Genomic DNA, 18,553 nt, shown 5'->3' with positions numbered 1-18,553 from the left:
GACCGGGACCTGGAACGGGCATGGTGAGAACAGTTACCCTTGTCCAAGCGGGACCTCTCCCGCGAACCGTGCCGACCACCCAAGCCCGAAGCTTGCTAGCGGTGTCTCTCGACCGACCCCACTCGGAGGCGCGGACGGACCGGTGCCCTGCGATTCAGGAATCGCCAACATCTTCTTCCTGAAGGAAGCCCATTCCTCCGGTGTCGCTTGCATGGTGGGATAAGCGACCCGCCAATGGGCAGAGTCCTCGGAAGAGGACGGGGAAGGTGACCGATGCTGGCGCTTCTGGGAATGCCTCAAAGAGGCAGAGGCGTGGCGAGACCGACTCCTGGAAGGAGACCCACTGGACCTCCGACAATGACGCGGAGAGTCGCCTCTCGAATCATCCGTCGAAAGCCCCGCAGACCTCGACTTCCTGGGGTTAGACACCCTACCTACTGACAACTTCTTCTTGCGCTCCCGCAAGGCCATGGCCGTGAGCGACTGGCAGTCGACACAGTCGTCCGTGTCGTGGGCCACCCCGAGGCACCAGAGGCAGGCGTCGTGCGAGTCCGTTACCGACATCTTGGACCCACAGTCCCCGCATTTCTTGAAGCCCGGACGCAGGGTTGAAGACGAGGTAGACATCGTCACGAACAGGTTTTCACAAAAACCGAACAGTTTCAAAGAGCCGAGAAGAAAAAAACAAACTCCAAAGAATCGAGGCATACCAAGATTCACGAAGCGAACACGTTCGCAGAAAAAACGGAACTGAGGCTATGGGCGTCGTGCGTCCTACTTATCACATCGAGTGACGTCGGCCGTCGGAGGAAGTCCTCAGGGACGGCGCATCGACGTCATCGACGCAGGATGCAGACGCCGAACATTTTCCAAAGAAACACAGCTGTGGACATTACCTGTCATAAATATGGAATACGTCGGAGGACCCAATCCCCTCGAACAGGAGATTCCACTTTGCTTCTGGGGTTCTTCAAGAGTGCCAATCATGCTTTTGAAAGTTCTGTTGAAACTCTCAACTCGGCTATTGGCCAGTGGATGATATGCAGAGGGAAACCTATATGACACCCCATATTTCTTCCACATGACCTGCATATACTTGGACATACAGTTGCTGCCTCTGTCAGACACAAATTCTTTAGGGAAGCCAACCCTAGTAAAGATGCCCAGCAATGCTCTGGCAACTGACTTAACAGATACTGTCCTTGAGTGGGATGGCTTCAGGATATCTTTTGGCATGATCAACTACAACAAGGATAAACCTACTTCCAGAGGATGTAAGAGGATCAAGGGGACCAACAACATCAATCCCAACCCTCTCATATGGTATACCCACTACTGGGTGTGGTACCAATGGAGTCTGGAGATCTCTACACTGCTCCTCTCTCTGCCCTCATTTCCCCCTTTCACCTTTCCTTTCACCTTTATGCAAAGGACACCCAGATCTTTCTCTCTTTCTCTTCCTTTGTTTCTGCTCTGCACTCCACTGTCTTTCAGCCTTTCAGCACAGGATGTCTTCCATTTCCTACATCTCCATCCCTCAAAAACTGAGGTTGTGTTCTTCCCCCTCTACTATCTCTTGCACCCCTTCCCCCACTCCTCTTTCTTCCCCATCCTCTTTTTTCATTTTCACGTTCAGCGTGCAACCTAGGCGTCATCTTTGATCCTTTCCTCTCCTTCTCCTATCATATCTCCTACATTGCCCGCTTGTAGCTATGCTCGGTTTAACATTCGTCATGCTCGCGTGTATCTTTCCTTTCACACTACTAAACGTCTTCTCTTTTCCATTGTCTTTTCTCGTATCGATTACTGTTAATCTCTTTTGCTTGTTCTACGTGCCTGCCACCTTTTCCCTCTTCGTTCTATCTTGAACTCCTCTGTTCATCATTTTTTCTTTACCTCCTCGATCCTCTATTACACCCACCCTGCTCTCAATTTCACTACTTCTTTTCGAATCCCGTTTTTTGTATCACTTTCTCTCGATCATCTTCAAAAGCACCCATGGCTTGGCCTTGCTCTACCTCTCCTTCCTACTCTTGTTTTATGTCCCTCCACCGCCCTACGATCTAAGAAACTATTTCTTTTAACGGTTCCTAAGGCCCCATCTGCTTCACCTAGTTTGTGCTCTTTTGGCTACTAAACACTGGAACGCTCTTCCTCTCTCACTCCACTCCTTCTCATCTCTTTGCATTTTCCAAACAAATCTTAAACTCTACCTCCTTTCGCCTCTTGTTTCTTAAAAATTCTGCTTTTTCTCTGCCGATGTAACCTTTACTCATTTGTATCAATTTTATTGTACTGTTTTTGGATTCTTTTTACTGTTCAGCGCCTTTGGTGAAAGGCGTTTTATAAATTTCATAAAATACAAATGACCCTTTTTTTTTTTAGGAGCGCTGGAGAATCTAACAACACTAGTTTTATTCTCATCGATATTCATCATCTAATATTCCTGTATCAAGTTCAGTTGCCTTTGCAGAGTCCTCTCAAGGAGGAGCACGTCGTCCGCGTACGTAAGGTACGGGACAGATAGAGTGGAAATCCTTGGTGGTGCAAATACATATTTTGACAGGCAATATCACAAATCAGACAAGTAAAGGTTGAAACGGCAGGGAGCGAATACACAGCCCTGACAGAGCCCGCTCCTTGACTGGAGGCTCTCCATCAGTGCACCCTGCCCATTCAGCCTAACTTGGAGGAAGGTGTTCTCGTGTGAGTGAACCAAGATGGATAGTAGGGGCCAAGGTATTTGCCAGTCCCTTATTTTACACCACACCACAAGAGGTTTCCATTAATCCAGTCGAAGGCATAAGTATAATCAATCGCTGCCATATATAAAGGCAAACTTGCAGCCCTCGCTGACTCTTTTAACCAACTGATCACAAGACCGTTCAATTCAGTACCAAGCCCCCTTTGGAAGCTGGTTTGATATTTCTGTAGATGGCCAGATAAAGTAACCCAGGACGCTGCAAATTTTATTCTCGCAGTCAAGAAGGGAGATAAGTTGATAATTTTCTGGATGATCCCCATCTCCCTTCTTATAAATTGGCACATGACTGCATTACGCCAAGAAGTAGAGATTTCCCTTACTGTCAAAATTGCACTAAAAAGAATAAGATCTTTGACCATGGAACAGAATCATCTTTCAGGAGGGCATTAGACAATCTGTTAGGGCCAGTGGCCCTCGAGCTGGATGCCCTTCTAATCAAGGCTTCGATGGATTCAACAGACAATGACAAATGCCAAGGGGTTTCTGTGTAGACAAAAGTGCGGACTATATACATGGAGGAAATGCTTCATCCACACGCCCTCCGTTACAGGATTTCTTTGTCAGTGCCCCTAGGTAACATTCATACCTTTAATCACCTCCCAGAAATTCAGAGAATTCTGCTGGGTCAAAATTGGTAACATTTCAGTCCATACATTATGTAGCTGTATACACTTATACCCCTTAATCCAATTTATTAATTTTTTATTCAATTGTTTAGGATTTGACATATAGGCCCCAGCAGCAAGGCCACTCTTCCCCAAAGCTCTTATCTCTGTTCTTAGGTTTTTCTTTCTATTCTGAATCATGGGGTGAAAAGGGTGGGTTGTTGAGCATGTACCGGTGTTATTATCCCAGGGTTTACAATTGAATCCATCAAGGAAAGCCTGTAACATTCGGTCTAATCAGGTCGATCTTTAGTTCCAATGTTGATGCTGTAAGGAAATCCTGGATTTTGTTATTATAGTTGCTGGTATTTCAAATGTACCTAGTGATACGATTGCCACTCTGGTTCACTAGTAAATTGCTAAATAGTCCGTTGGAAGCATTAATTACTTCACATTTCATTCTTAGTTTGATCATCTGATGCTTGCTAAAATCAGTGTCATCGTTCCTCATTTGTTCGCAAAGATGGAACAACATTGGCGACAAGACAAAAATAGTCCAAGAACAAGGATTTCGTACCTGATCTCCACGTTAGCTTCGGTGGAACATCGCCACAAATGGAGCCATTAGCGACCTTCAAATTCAAGGCTTTGAAGAATTCGACCCATTGTTTACCCTCCATCAATGATCCATATTGAACCATTGGATTACCCGCAGACATTGAGCAATCCTCGTACAATGTAAAGATGCAGTCCGCGTTAAGGTCACCTGTCAATAGCATATGAGTGACATTCCTATCACATCAACAAATTCTGCATATATCTGACAACTTTCCCGGAAAGTTGCCCAACTCACTGCACCAATGGTTGCCATAAATATTTTCTAAAAAGGAGGGAAAACTCAATTTCAAACTTCTTAAGTATAGAATTATTGACAGCGATTATGAAGCCGCCCAATGCACGGCCACCCAAGCCCTTTCTCGACATTTGCTGGAAAACCATGTACCTATCCAAAACTACCTATTGAGACAGCCACATCACCTGTAAAAATATATCATGCTGATGCAGAATCTTTAGCCTCTCCTACTGAACCCAAAAAACAATCCTCATGAGTTAAAGCTCAATATTCCGAGTTTTTCCACGGCTACCAAATGGACTAAAGCACCCCCGTCCCATGGTCACCCAATTTCTTAAAGGAACCCATAAGCGATTCAGGTAACCAATGACAATCTTTGTGAGTTTTCTTTCAGTGCGGTCACTGGTTGAAATAATTGCACCATCCTATTTCTCACCAAACATGTAACCTTCACAGGAGGGCGGGATCCCAGGCGAAAGGTCCCAGTGCCTGGTGATTCCACTTCATCATCAACAACAAGCCACCTCGACACTGATCATAGCCCTCAATTGGTTTCTGACAATCATTTGCACCACAATGTCAGAAAGTCTAACTGGACATAGTTCTGTCATCATAGGGAAAATAAAACCCATCAATGTCCATGGTATCAAGCAACCGTAGCTGGGGAATTTCATGGAGAAGCTGGATTACATTGGTTCTGTTCAGCAGAATGTCATAGCCATTTTCCAATCCCTCCAGATAGTGTTGTTGGCAATACCACCCGACATGAACCTCTTTGCATGGGACGGCCGAAACAGAGATGGGGCAGCTGGAGGGCAAGAGGAAACCGCCCTCTCACTCGGTAAATGACAACCCCACTCCAGCGGCTACCTTGAACCACTGGGGCGTTGATCAACATCCCCACTCCATTATTTCAGCCAAGTAGACTATCAACCGACCCCTACGAATGGTACGTTGTGGGCAGGTGTCCCACACCCCTGTACAGTGAAGGCCGTCCTGATCCCTACTTGAAGCATAAGGCACATCCTTCTGGTCACATTTTGTTGATGAAAGCATACGTTCTGGAGACCCATCAGGTTGAGCCACAGTACCAAAACTGCATTGGAGGCCCATATCCTTCTTGCAGAGTTCACGATTACTCATAAAAGGGTGAAAAAAACAAGCGCCCTTTTGAAAACTATTTGTTGATAGAGCTTCCAAAATTGAAACTTGCGAAAGGTTGTCTCCAGCAATATGGCATTTCAGACCAATAGCCTTTTTAAGAGCCCCGGCATAACTATTTGCCTGAGTCGATGCATGCGCAGAAATTTAATTGCCGGGGGCAGAGACTGACAGCGTACCTTTTTTAACTTGTATACCTGTACCAGACAGGCCTCCAAACAACACCGGACACCCATCGCCTTTTTTCTGGTCTCACAAACCGCTCTTGATGAATATAAAAGTAACATTCAAGCAACCGAATCTCAAATAGGCTGGAGTTTACCCGATTTTGTTTAGGCAAAGCATCATTGCTCCCAATGGAGCATTGCGAGGCACTATCCCGTTTGTCAGGTTAATGAGCATGCATAATAGTTAATAGTGGCACGATGTAAACATTAGATAACTCTAAGCACAACGGGATGCATGAACTTCACTGCAGAACTCATTTGGGTCCCAGTCTCTGATACTGTTGCTAAGTGATTGGCGACTGTAGAACCAACCATTACTTCCTCCAAGAATGTTAAACTTTGGCTCTGGTCATTTGCGGCAGGATGTTGCCTCGCAAGCATAAGCTGCAGAGGCAACTTGGACAACGAGATAATCTGGCTGCACTGGATAACATTGTAGAATGTTGATTTCCTGAGCAGCGCAGGCAACCTCTTCTGTCAAATGGAGATTTCTCAAGAATTTCCAAAGTTAGTTTTATTCGCCTTTTTCTGTTTTTTCCCTCCTTTAGTCGACTTCATTTCAAGAGGGCGTCATGTTATTAGTGGTACTACGGAAGGGGCTGCAGGCACAGCTTGATATGGTGCCAATATAGATACCAGATCACCAAGAGATTTCTCCAGCGTTCCCACAGCACCCGTCAGGTCAGACACAAAGTTATTAATTTTTACAAGATTTACTTTTACATCACTCAACTGAAAAGTATGTGCTGACAACTCTAGACGGATATTATCGTACAAAGTTGAGAATGAACTTAGCACCATGTTTATAGCTGGAATTTCTGGAGCAGTTAGTCGAATCTGGTTGTCCAAATCTCAAAGAGTATTATGGTACAAAGTCTGCTGTGGCACCAACGGGCTGACCCGCGGGGCATCAAAGAAGGAGTCAGAGAAGCTTGTTGGATGTTCTGTTAGAAACGAAGGAGGGTCATCAATTTCAATGGGGGCAATATGGTCCACTATTTTAGCCTGTTCCCTTACTATCTTGGGCCCAAATCTGTCAGTGGACCCAATTCCAAGAGGCTCTGATCGCTGATGAAATATTGTTAAGTATTCAACAGTTATTTTTTCATAGTGCCAGTTTTGTGGCCACGCTCCACTGGGCCAGCTCTGATACAGCCCACGTGTGGTCCTTCCACTATCGGAAAGCTCAGAGAAGGATCAGTAACTTTTCTTGAACCTCATTCACAGGGATCGTATCCGCCCTACTGGTCCCTGGAAGCATTACCAATGCGTTCTCTGCCAAAGGTTTTTCCACTGGCAGGGAATCCACAGTAGAAGCATACAAGATCCCATCTTGTGCGTCACTCGCTAGGATCATAGCCACACTACCGTTCCCCTGGGGACTTTCCTAATGGTAAAGACAATACAGTAGTACTAGTGTCTACAATAGCTGCTGTTAAGGAGGGAGCCAAACAGGCAACGTCTACGTCATAATCGCTGAAAACAAAAGGGTGTCCCTTTGGCTATGGCACCCACACCAGCGTCAGATGTATTGCCATTAAGAACAGAGGAAAGGGGTTCCCAAGGATCCGTTGAGGGAGCACTACTTGCTATTGTGTGTAGAGGTGTACTTGCAACAATAAAGGGCTCCTACTCTTCAAGAGGTCCCAGCTGAGAAATATCTGCAGATATGTACATTTGCCGGGAGGTAGCTGCAGCGGGTGAGAAGATAACCTGCACACATGGGCTACTTAGAGCCAGGTCATTTGCGGAGGTCGTTGGATCCGCCAAGCCCTCAAGGGGCAGCCACCTACATAAGCTGTTTTCCTTTGTTGTTTTTACATTTGAAGGAGTCAGCGGCACTTCACTGTTCATGTGATTCAATGGTGACGTCAAGGTGCTGTCCCACTGTATAGAATCACATACACTTATCCGCCGAACTTAATGCCCCCAGTGCCAGTGATTTATTAATTTGCAACAAAACCGCTTCGGCTCCCGGGCAGTCCCCCATCCCCATGGGATTGCTTCTCAGATTATAAATCCTCATTCCTAAATAAACCAGTTGTGTTCAAATTGAGGCCAAACCAGAGTAAAAAAAAAGAATCACGATATTCCAATCAAAGTAGCTGGTACAAAATGTTACAACGAAATTTAATTGCGGCACTACACCAGGCACTGGCCTCAGACACCACTTGGCTAACACTTTACACACGCTTCGTGCACCAGAAGTGTGCTTGTACTCCACCAGGGGGTGGCCAGGGCCAGGCCAGGTCAGGTGAACCTGCAGCAGAGTCCGCATTAAAGGTGCAGGCACTAGAATAAGGTCCAGGCAGTGCACTTTCCAAGAGTTCCAAATAGCAGGTTGCAAATGCCCACCAGACAAAAGCTTGGGAGCGATGAGCAACAGCACAAGTCAACACTGACAACACTTAGCTAACACTGGGGTAATTAATAGGCACACCTGTTCCAGGAGCCATATGGCTACCACATGACCATATAAGGGGTGTAGTGGTAGGGGGTATTTTGCACAGTGGTATGGGGATTTCAGCAAAAGTCCCTCTAACCACCAAAATAAATCAGAAAACCTAAAAACTAAAATGGAAGAAAGCCAAAAAAAGCATGGGGCCCCATATAATAAGACTGCAGAATCCTGTCCTAACAGGGCTGCCTGATCTAGCTATTGTTGCAGGATCATAGAGGAGAAAGTGCTTTAAGCAAGATTCACTAAGGCAAAAGGCAGAGTTTTTACCTTTTGGAGGTTTATGGGTCTGCAGAACATCCAACAGCAAAGATCATCAGGGATGTCCGTCACTTTCCATAAACGTCCAAGTAGATAATGTCTGGAACAGCTTGGGTTTGCCAACAATCGACATTTGTGTACCTTGCAAAGTCATGGTGCGCATCCATTCAAGAAAGGCCAGACAAACTTCCCTTTTACAGGCACACATACAGGGATGTGGATTCATGATGTCTAGGAGACATTCATCTAGCCTCAACCAGATTCCATTCATTCAGAGCTTACGTAGGCAGAACAGCCAAAGTGTCTGTTCCTTGTGTTAACACACAAATTATCAAAAAGAAAATGGCTTGGCCCTAGGATTTAAAAATGTTTGTAGTCACTTTGTTCCTGTTCAGGGAGAAAGTGGCTCTCAAAGTGGTAAAAAGTCTAGAGTGGTGTTGTCAAAGGCAAAATCACAGCTGCCACCAGCCAATAGCCCACTGCACTTTCTGGGTGAGAAATACCCCAGGTACAAATGGAGTGTGCTGAGCATACACCCACATAGGTGGCTATTTGAGCTACTAAGAGCAGCACACCAAAATACACCTGCAGATTTCAGGGAGACTTCCGTATAAGTATCTCTTGTAGCAAAAAATAAGTCCGGATTCACAAAAGCCAGCATACGTTTTAGGGGACTTCCACACTTGGCAAAAGGAAAACCAGAAAGGACTTTGAACTAAAACTCACTGGGGAACAATAGTCTACCTTACAGCAAACAATCAAATAAACGGGCTCAATGTGGGCAAATGATTGGCTTTCTACCTTACACATATTCCTATAACAATGCTCATCCATTTCTCCCTGGACGAGTAGGAGTAATCCCATAATGATTCTTACTCACTTATCTTGCTTTCAATGTTATAATCTTGTTATCTTGACTGAGACAAGTACGAGTAGTCAAGATAACGAGAACCCTTCTCATTTGCTTTCAATGTTATAATCTCATTATCCCGACTGGGACGAGTATGAATAGTCCCATAACTGTTCTCTGTCCTCCTCTCTGGTCTCCTGTTTCCCCCCGTTACCTGATACTCTCTGGGATAACTGGGGTTTCTCTATGTTCGGGATTGGTCTTCTTCGCCTTTCTGGCTACCTTACGACTGCGTGGTGGTGTTGGCGTAGTTTCTGGGACGGGCGTTGCACCACAAGATATTTGTGGTCACACCACCACTCTGTTCTTCTGTCTCTCCAACTTATAGGACATTGTATGTCCAGCTCTCGGGTTTTTCGTCTGCAAGCAGTTTTCCAAGGGAAAATGCAGGGAATAATATATATATATATATCTCCCCCCCCTTCCTTTTTAAAGGGACAAACAGTTTCTTGCAGACAATACACACATATATATATATATATATATATATATATTTTCTCTCTCTCTCTCTCTCTCTCTCTCTCTCTCTCTCTCTCTCTCTCTCTCTTGGGCTGATCTTTAGGGAGTTCTTCACAGGGACGGAATTTCTTGTCTCCCCTGGTGAGGTTGCGCTTGCCTCTACACCCTAGGGAGAGTGTTTTGCCGAACAGGCTCACCTCCCTAGCCGCACAGGGTGAAGGGGGGATCCCCCATGGGGAGAAGGGACGAATTCCTGAGATGGGTCACAGCACCCTATGGGAGACAGGAGGTTAAAGGTATGCAGTCGTAACCCTCTGAATTGAGATGTTCCCCATTCCACTTGTGCAGGCTCCAGACTTCATTCTAGGTTCTTTGTTTTGTTCTTGTTCCCACCACGAGTCATCTAGACAGCAGGAACCTTTGTTTTCTGGGATTTAGTCTTGGCCGGTTGCGGTGCACAGGATTAGAGTAGTTTCTGGACAGCTTCCAGTCAAAGAACCAAACGAAGACAAAGGACAACCTCTGTGGAACAGAGAGAGCCAGTGGACACCTAGGGACACAAAGGCAACAAGATCCAACGAAAGTCACTAGGTTCAGGCGGCAACAGGCAATTGGACAGCAGTGAACACAGAAGCAGCCCCATCACAGCTTGCCTTGGAGTGAGACAGCTGAAATTGCCAGGGCAGGCAACTTGTGGCACAGGCTGAAGATCTACGTTCCAAGGCTCTGCTCGGAACGACAACGTCTGCAGCAAGGTAGCTGGTCAGGCCACTGGTTAGCCCAGGGAAACATTCGAAAGCACGCACCCTCGAGCAGGGGTCGATAATGGGTGTTTCCACTGGGGTCGAAGCACCAATGAGGGTCTTCGGAGATCCTACAAAGGAGCAGGGCTTCATCGAGCCAATCACTGCATGGGTCGTCCTTGGGACATCAGTGGGTTGCTCTTCGTCATAGAAGTCTTTGCTCCAGCGTTGATCTCATGAACTGTTGCAGGAGCCCTCCTTTTATCCAAGAGAAGGGCTGGGAGGAAGCTCAAGCCCCCCAATGGTAAGGATCTGCAACATTCAAACAGCCCAGGGTTGTCTTACCCTGGACAACCACTGGTCATTGCATCACACAAAGCCCCATTTGCCCAGGAAAGGGATTTACATATAAGGCATTTCCTCACCTAAGAAGGCAGGAAGAAGGCCAAAGAACAGTATGGCCAAAGAACAAGTGAAAAATCTTGTGGCATGGCCATTTTAGGTTGCTAGCCGAATTTAGTAGCCATTACCGATACATGCAAAAGTGCACGAGAAAAATCTCTCAAAAAAAGGGTAAAAGTCACACAGCTGCCACCAGGCACACTGTCAAAGTAACAAAAAATGGCATTACATAAAAAGCTATGAGGATACAAAGTATCCTAACTGCACTTCACTGTAAAGTGATCTGTGCTATTGTAAAAATACAAGAATTCCTAAAGAGAGACCTAGTCTCTCAGTACTGACAACCTTACGGACTGGTCGGTTTCCCCACATGAATGAGCAAACAGCCAAGGGAAGTAAAGTAAAGGGCTTTATTGACCTGAAAGTCAGGACAGGGTTCAAAACAAGCACACACATGGGGGGGGATCCATAGAATCCTATGGAGGGAAAGGTGCAAATAGAAAATCTTTCCTAACAACCACCAAGTACATTTGCCAGGTTATCAAGTTGTAACAAGCAAGAGCTGCCATTTTAGCAAGAAAAGCAGGGATAAAGCCTACCTGCATGGTACCATGGACACACATAGGGCATACACAATGCAAGGCTACACTGCCACCAACCAGAATATGGGCACATTGTCTGGGTCACGTCAACCACAGAGCGTAAAGTGCACCGTTGAGGAAGGCCCCCATGATGGGAACCATAAGGATCCCCATGCGGGCACAAACATTACATAGTCTTGCCCCCAATGAGACTTGAATAGGTCTCAATGGGGACAAATGGTCAGTGCATCACATAGGAACAGCAAAGGTTAAAGGGACTCACAAAAGACAAGAAATGTATTAAGCTGCGCATGGCAACTACAACTCGCATGATTAGGTTACTCTTGCACCAGCAGCACCCTAAAATAGTCCCACTGTGGAATTATACAGTGTAGCCTCTTTGAAAGCTAAATGTAGGTGCAACCAATTGCCTATTTATTCTGATTCTACATCTAAATAATGTTTAGGAGCTTAAAGTATAGATGCCATACAAATACCTTATCCTGTGGTCCTTTTTATTCCACTAGAAAACAAACACGCACGTCCTATTAAAACAGGTTTTCTACTTATAAGGACAGGAATCTGCACTCTCTAGTGGATTGGATAATTTGCACATTCTATATTCTACACTACAATTCTACAGTGCCCAGACTGTTGTGCCAGAGTATTAATGCAATAAAAAAGTACAACGATAATCTGAAAGCAAACCATCTTGCAATTTAAAAGTTGCAACACATTTAAAAATGCATAGAACTTACTGTTAACATATCTGTATCTATTTCTGGAGGATCAAGTAACCTTGCTACGGATTCGATAAATACGAAGAAAGCTATCACCACTAGAAAAAGACCATTGATAAATCCAGAGAGAATTTCCACACGACCATATCTGAAAGTGAAAAAGGAAAAGAGTCTTAGAATAAAGATAGCCAAAAGTAAAGAACTGAAATAACATGCACATGTTTGTATTTGATATGTTAAGCAAATGTTAAGAAACTGGAAGTCTTCATTGATAAAAACCCTCTTCTGTTAAACACCTGGAGAATAAATGCAGCTGGAATGTGCAATCACAGAAGTGTCCCCTTACCACATGGGGATAGACTGGACAGGCGAATAGCATCTGGGTTACTTTAGAGTGCATATATGTGCTCCTCTCTACTTTAAAACATTGTATAGGATAGCTGGTTTTCAATCTGCATCCTCCACCACAGATCCTACAGACATAAATGCTTTACAACTCACCCAGATCTGTCAAGTTGATTTGGTAAACAACCAAAACCCATGCGCCAATAGGAATCAAAACCATCCTGTCAACCAAAATGTTTTGTTTTGATGATCAGCACCAGTTATGAATGGGTGATGGGGAGGATTAGGGATTTCCATTTTTTAAACCCTTGATCATTGAGCTGTGTGACATTTCTTATTTTTAGGTTCCAGCCTGGTGAAGGCATGTCCAACACATCAATGAGATTTGATACAAACTGTACCCACGGTTACACAGCATTAATAGTGAAGAATTGTTTATGCAAGAACAGGGCCCTGCATCCGAAGTAAAGTTGCTAGCCTTCCTACAGTAGTTCTCTATTAAAGAACAGTGTGTAAAAGTCTTCATTCTGACCGGCAGTACTGATGGAAGTGATCTAGGGTGCTCCCAGATATTGCTTGCTACCGTACATGGACACTAATTATAGCATATATAGACAACTTGCTATTTAACAATTGACTAGTGGTGATGATTACGGAGCTGCAGAAAGAAGTGAAAGCCACATGTTTATCAACATTCACTGTCCTATTCCTTGTTCAATAATTAACTACATCAATATAACCATCTATGAGGATTATTTGGATAAATACTGGGGTTTCACATCAACGTACAGTAATGCATTACTGGACCACAAAAGAGTATTTCTGCTTTTGCCACAGTTAAATAAGCTACTGGGTAAGAAAGAAACAGCACAAAGTGGTTTTGTTTTGGCATCAGCTGTCCAAACTTTTTTCCCTACAGCATAAAACATGAACAGTAATTTTGTCAAATGTTATCCAAAAGTGCTGGATATACTGTTAGAACACTCAATGAAGCAGCCTGTCAGTATTGTGTCGCTGCAAGATGATTAACCAAAAACATTAGGCTTGCAATCCAATCTCCAATGAAACAGGACATTGAATGTAGAGATAACATGCAGTGTCCACTTCTGGAATATTATGAAATAAATGGCCCTTGTTTACTATAGTTATACCACACTGATTTCTATTGGCCAATGGCTTTTAGAATTTAAGATTCAATACTTCTTTGGTGTGGGCAGTGTGTTTCTGTGGAGCCTGGAAGCCGGGTGATATGTCAATTTGCTGCTAGCTACAAGTCCTGAAAAGTCCTTCTACTTCTTTCATTCTTTGGTTGTAGGAGGAGTTGAAAAACTAACACTGGCGCGCAGTGTGCACAGTGTGTTTGTGTTCCTGTGGACCTCTTGGACAGACTCCGTGCACACACCGGCCTGGCCCCAGAGATACCTGTAAGGTACTGTTTAACTACCTTCCAACAGCTATATTTCTGCACTGCAAGTTTTTTGTTCCTTGCCTTTGGTAATCGATTTGAGAAGGGGAAAACACTAAATGGAGCCGTCTCCGCGTACACCCAAGGCTGCATTTGCAGTACCGCTTAGTCACGCTATGCGGCCAGTTCCGACGCCCAGGATTACTGGGACACCTTTCGCCCTGCCGCTGCCTGTCCAACCGATGCTTACTTCTAGTAGCAGTGAAGCATTTCACTTGGATGCAATTGAAGCTCTTCCTACTGGAAACCTAAATGGCAGCGCAAATGACACTAAACCAGTTTCTAACACTACGATTACGGACAGGGCGGAACATATTGCAGCTAATGAATCGGTGGTCTCACCACAACTATCTCAGGACATGTCCTTCTCATTGGACCATGTTGAGCCAGAGGACCTGTTAAAACACGCCGATAATATTTGTATTTCGGATGTGTCCATACTGGAATCAGTTGTGTCGCATGAGCTCGCTAAAAGGGACTGCCCATCACTTGGACCTGCTACTCCTCGTTCTTTTTCTCTTGCAGGCGTAGAGGATGTGCATCTTCACAGGCCTAATTTGCCAAGTCCTGCTGTGATGACCCATCAACAATACCCATCATCGTCGCCAGAATTTATCTTAAGACAGCCTCACACTCCCTTCCAAACAGAAGGCTTTCTTGGACTTGGTGGGTCAACTAGTTCTCCCCGTTTGTTGGACACATTATAGGATGCTGGTATACCAACACACAAGGGTCCTTTATTTCCCTCTCGTTCTGACCATTCTCAAACGCAGGTTGACCCTCCAACTGACCTTTGTTATTTTCCAGTTCTAACTAGAATTTTGAACTTGCTGGACAGTGGTCACAATACCACCCAATTTGAAATCCGTGAAGTGAGACCAACTCTGAAGCAACTCTACGCAAAGATGAACTTACTTGAAGGATTTATTCAAGCATATGGTAACAAGATGGGTAATTCTTGTTGTGATCCCTTATACACGAAGCATATTGACTCCAGGAGGGCTGTTGCTTGTCAAATGCTAGAGGAGGGAGGTCCAAGTCATCCGACGGCCCTCTTAAATGTTGTGGGCATTCAAGCTCATGCAGTAATGGTACATGCAGCCATAGGCTCGACTTCACAATGTCATCCTGCTCTTGTGGGTACGGAGGCTGATGGGGAAGCTCTAGTAAAGGTGCTGGGTACATTTAAGACATCAGATCTTGTTCCCGGTGTTACTTTGTTGTATGAGGTAAAACCTTTAGATGCGGCTGTACCCAAGGGCGGTAAGAGGATAAGAAAGCTTTAACACCTGAAGAAAGCAAAACATTTCCAGGGGCCTTGTTTAAGTGGATCTCGCGAATCCATTTGCTCCCTTTAGGCGGACATTGAGGAATTGTGCAAAACTATGCGGATATCCATACAAGATCCTCCAACTCCATACCTCCCTATTTCATTAAAGGTGGGCTGCTATAAAACCCAGAAAAATAAGCGATTGAATGGGTCTTCTTCAGTCATAAAGACACAATCTAATACGAAGGGAAATACCTTAATAACCTCATTTGAAACCAAAAGTCAAGGGAACCACTGGTAGATTCTTTTGACTCCAGCATCTTAACCACTCATTCTGGTGACACGGAGGAGGAATTGGCAGTGTCCTCCCATTGTGGTGATCTTGCTGAAGGCCTCTTACAAGGTTGAAGTGGTAGCTCAGGCGCAGCTACCAAAGCATTTAGACGCCCTAGATGCACACTACTTCTGCTCCCTTACTACCTCTTCCACAGCCCTATTTAGTTCTACCTACTCTGTGAAATTTCACCTTTAAAAACCTGAACAACGGATTCCAAGATGGCCGCCGTTAGAGGGAGGACATGCTAAATATAGCTCATCTCCGGCCCCACTTTACGACTCCTCGCCCCCTCCCTCAGGTGTGGGAAGCAGGCATGTGCGAGCCACCACCCATGAAATGAAGGCCCGGGAGAAGCTGAGGAATATGGACGAGTTTGAGTGGATCCCTCATGATGCTGGATTACAGGAAGCAAAGGGTGTGGCATAGCCCTGCTTGGGGCCACTAGTTAAGCAGAGGATCACCTGTGTTCGTAGTGGCATTTAAAAGAGAACTTTGTGGAGAAGTAGACCGAGTGGCATTGTGAGAAGAGGCACTCCCTACAACCCCCCTACCCCCCAACTCCCTGGCGGGGCGAGAGGGAGGCGCCAGGCAATGGGAATACAAAAACAGAGGAGGAGCGCAGCATACACAGAGCTGGCTCTATATGTTGAGAATCTATATCCCCGGATGACTGCAAATGGCCCCTATATAAAGGCATCTAGGGACAACAGTCTAAGTGAAGACCTCAGTGTATGATATTTTGAAACCCGTGTCGATTACACAGTGGAAGTGGGTGGAACCTCATCCCGCTCACATAAAGGAAGCTAATCACCCCAGAACTAGCAGCGATATGGCGAGTGGCATAGGTGAGGAGGAGCTGGGTCCTCGAGAACAATGACTAATGAACCAAGGACCGATCCTGGGGTATGGCGACTCGACGAGTGAACAACGGCATAATTATGTGGCCCCCTGCCACTCTCAAGCTACAATTAAAGGACAACCCCATTAATAACTCACAAGAGGGCTGGGGCAGCACTTGTGGGAAGCAAGGCCCATACAGGTGAAAAGGAGACTATCTGCTGGGAACTTCAGGGAGAATGACATTACTGTGATATAAGCGGTCCCTTTCAGATTGTGAGAGTAACAGAAGGATACAGATAACAGCTACCGCACAGATAGACCTGAAGGTTGGAGTTAGCGACCACCGACGCTGGGCATGGACATGACAGCCACTGAAGCTATAAGGTGACGAGAAGTGGGTAAAAGCAGGCTTTCATCAATTGACGGTACGCAGGCTTTTAAGCAGGGAAAGACCAAGGAAGCATATGTCGAATGCTCAAGGGATACTAATGCCCTGATCATCCAAAACACTATGGCTGAACTAGGCCTTTCATTACGCATCTCTGACCACACACACAGCAAGGGCAGAATCCTAGATTGGATTGCTGACCTTAATGGAATACCAAAATCCTTTCCAACTCGCCCTGCGCATGGTCTGACCATAATGTCATCCCCTTAGAAATCCACAACTCCAAACAAGCCACACCTAAGGACATCCGAGCCCCTCCAGCTTTAACTAGAAATAACCGTCTCATCTCCTTAGAAAGTATACTACCTTTACTTAAACCCATTACCCTGCAACAGCTGCCCCCGACCTAGACCCATCAAAAATGGTAGAAATGTACAATCAAAATCTTCTTAAGGCCTTAGACCAACTAGCCCCCCTAAAACTAAGGAAAGCCAAATCACATGCACATCTTAACAAAAGGTTTTCTGCAGAGCTGAAAATCTTACCCAAATCCAAAAGAGATGCAGAGGCATCCTGGGAAAAAAACATCAGCACAGAATAACATTAACTTTACTACTGCCTCCACTGTGTACAAAACAGCGATTTTAGAAACTAAAAAGGAAAACTATTACAACAGAATCTCGAACGCCAAATCTAGCACTAAGGAATTATTCACGATCCTCAAAGAATTGGAAAATCCTATATCCTAACCAGACACCTGCATAAAATATGCCCTTTGGTATGCTAATATTCAAAAGGCCCCACTAAACAAAATTGCACTACTGCAAGCCAAAATTGAAGCCAAAAAATCCAGCCTACTGTCCGCCAACAAAGTCAGCAACCTAAATAGCCCACTTCCAAAGCTGAACCCACAACAACCCTCGCCTGCCACACAAACCAAAGCCTTCAAATTCTCCCGTCACTACTTCAGAAGTAGAGTCCATCATTACAAGTCTCAAACCGTCCAAATGCCAAGGAGACATTTGCCCAGCTTCAATCATAAAAGAAGGAGCCAAAGCATTTCCCCCATTCATCACCTCCTTCATAAATGCCTTCTTCGCCGCCTGCTCCATTCCCAAAAACCTCAAGGATGCATGGGTCATGCCCCTGCCTAAAAAGCCTAACCTGGATCCCAACATTCCCACGAACTACTGACCAATATCCACAGTGCCTTTTCTCTTTAAAATCTTGGACAAGGCAGCCTATGTCCAAATTCAAAACCATCTCGAGACCAACAACCTTCTCGGCCTCAAGACAATCTGGATTTCGCCCCAGGCATGGGACAGAAACGGCCCTCTTAGATTTGAAAATCCAAATGGACGAGGCAAGAGACAACGGAAAACCTGCCTTACTCCTCCTACTGGACCAGTCAGCAGCGTTCGATCTAGTCGACCACAAGATCCTAACCAACGATCTAACCACAGCAGACACCTTTTCCAACAAAGCGGCAGCCTGGGTCAATTCCTTCCTCTCGGACAGATCCATGAGGGTCTTCTCCCCTACTGCCTCAGCTGACCCGGCCCCCATCCCATGTGGAGTCCCACAAGGCTCCTGTGTCCCCCCACCCTATAGAACATATTCACAAAGCTCCTATTTGACCTCCTAGATGACCTTGGTGTATCATATACTAACTACGCTGATGATACGCAAATTCTCATCACACTTTCAGGTGACTATCAAACAGATTCCGCTCTCCTAAATAATA

The 18,553-nt window shown here is 45.3% G+C and overlaps 1 protein-coding gene across 1 annotated transcript in view; it reads right to left on the bottom strand.

The window, feature by feature from the left end:
• SLC30A5 (solute carrier family 30 member 5) overlaps nucleotides 1-18,553 on the bottom strand; it is a 738,926-nt gene that overhangs the window by 236,895 nt on the left and 483,478 nt on the right. The window contains exon 12 of the mRNA XM_069627390.1: nucleotides 12,183-12,312. Within this exon, the coding sequence (XP_069483491.1) occupies nucleotides 12,183-12,312 (130 nt within the window). The remainder of the gene's footprint in view (nucleotides 1-12,182; nucleotides 12,313-18,553) is intronic.

Source organism: Ambystoma mexicanum, chromosome 6p (assembly GCF_040938575.1).
Source record: "Ambystoma mexicanum isolate Mex_15411 chromosome 6p, UKY_AmexF1_1, whole genome shotgun sequence".
Taxonomy (NCBI): Eukaryota; Metazoa; Chordata; class Amphibia; order Caudata; family Ambystomatidae; genus Ambystoma; species Ambystoma mexicanum.
Note: the sequence above shows the minus strand (reverse complement) of the source record. Positions and strands in the feature narration are given on the sequence as shown.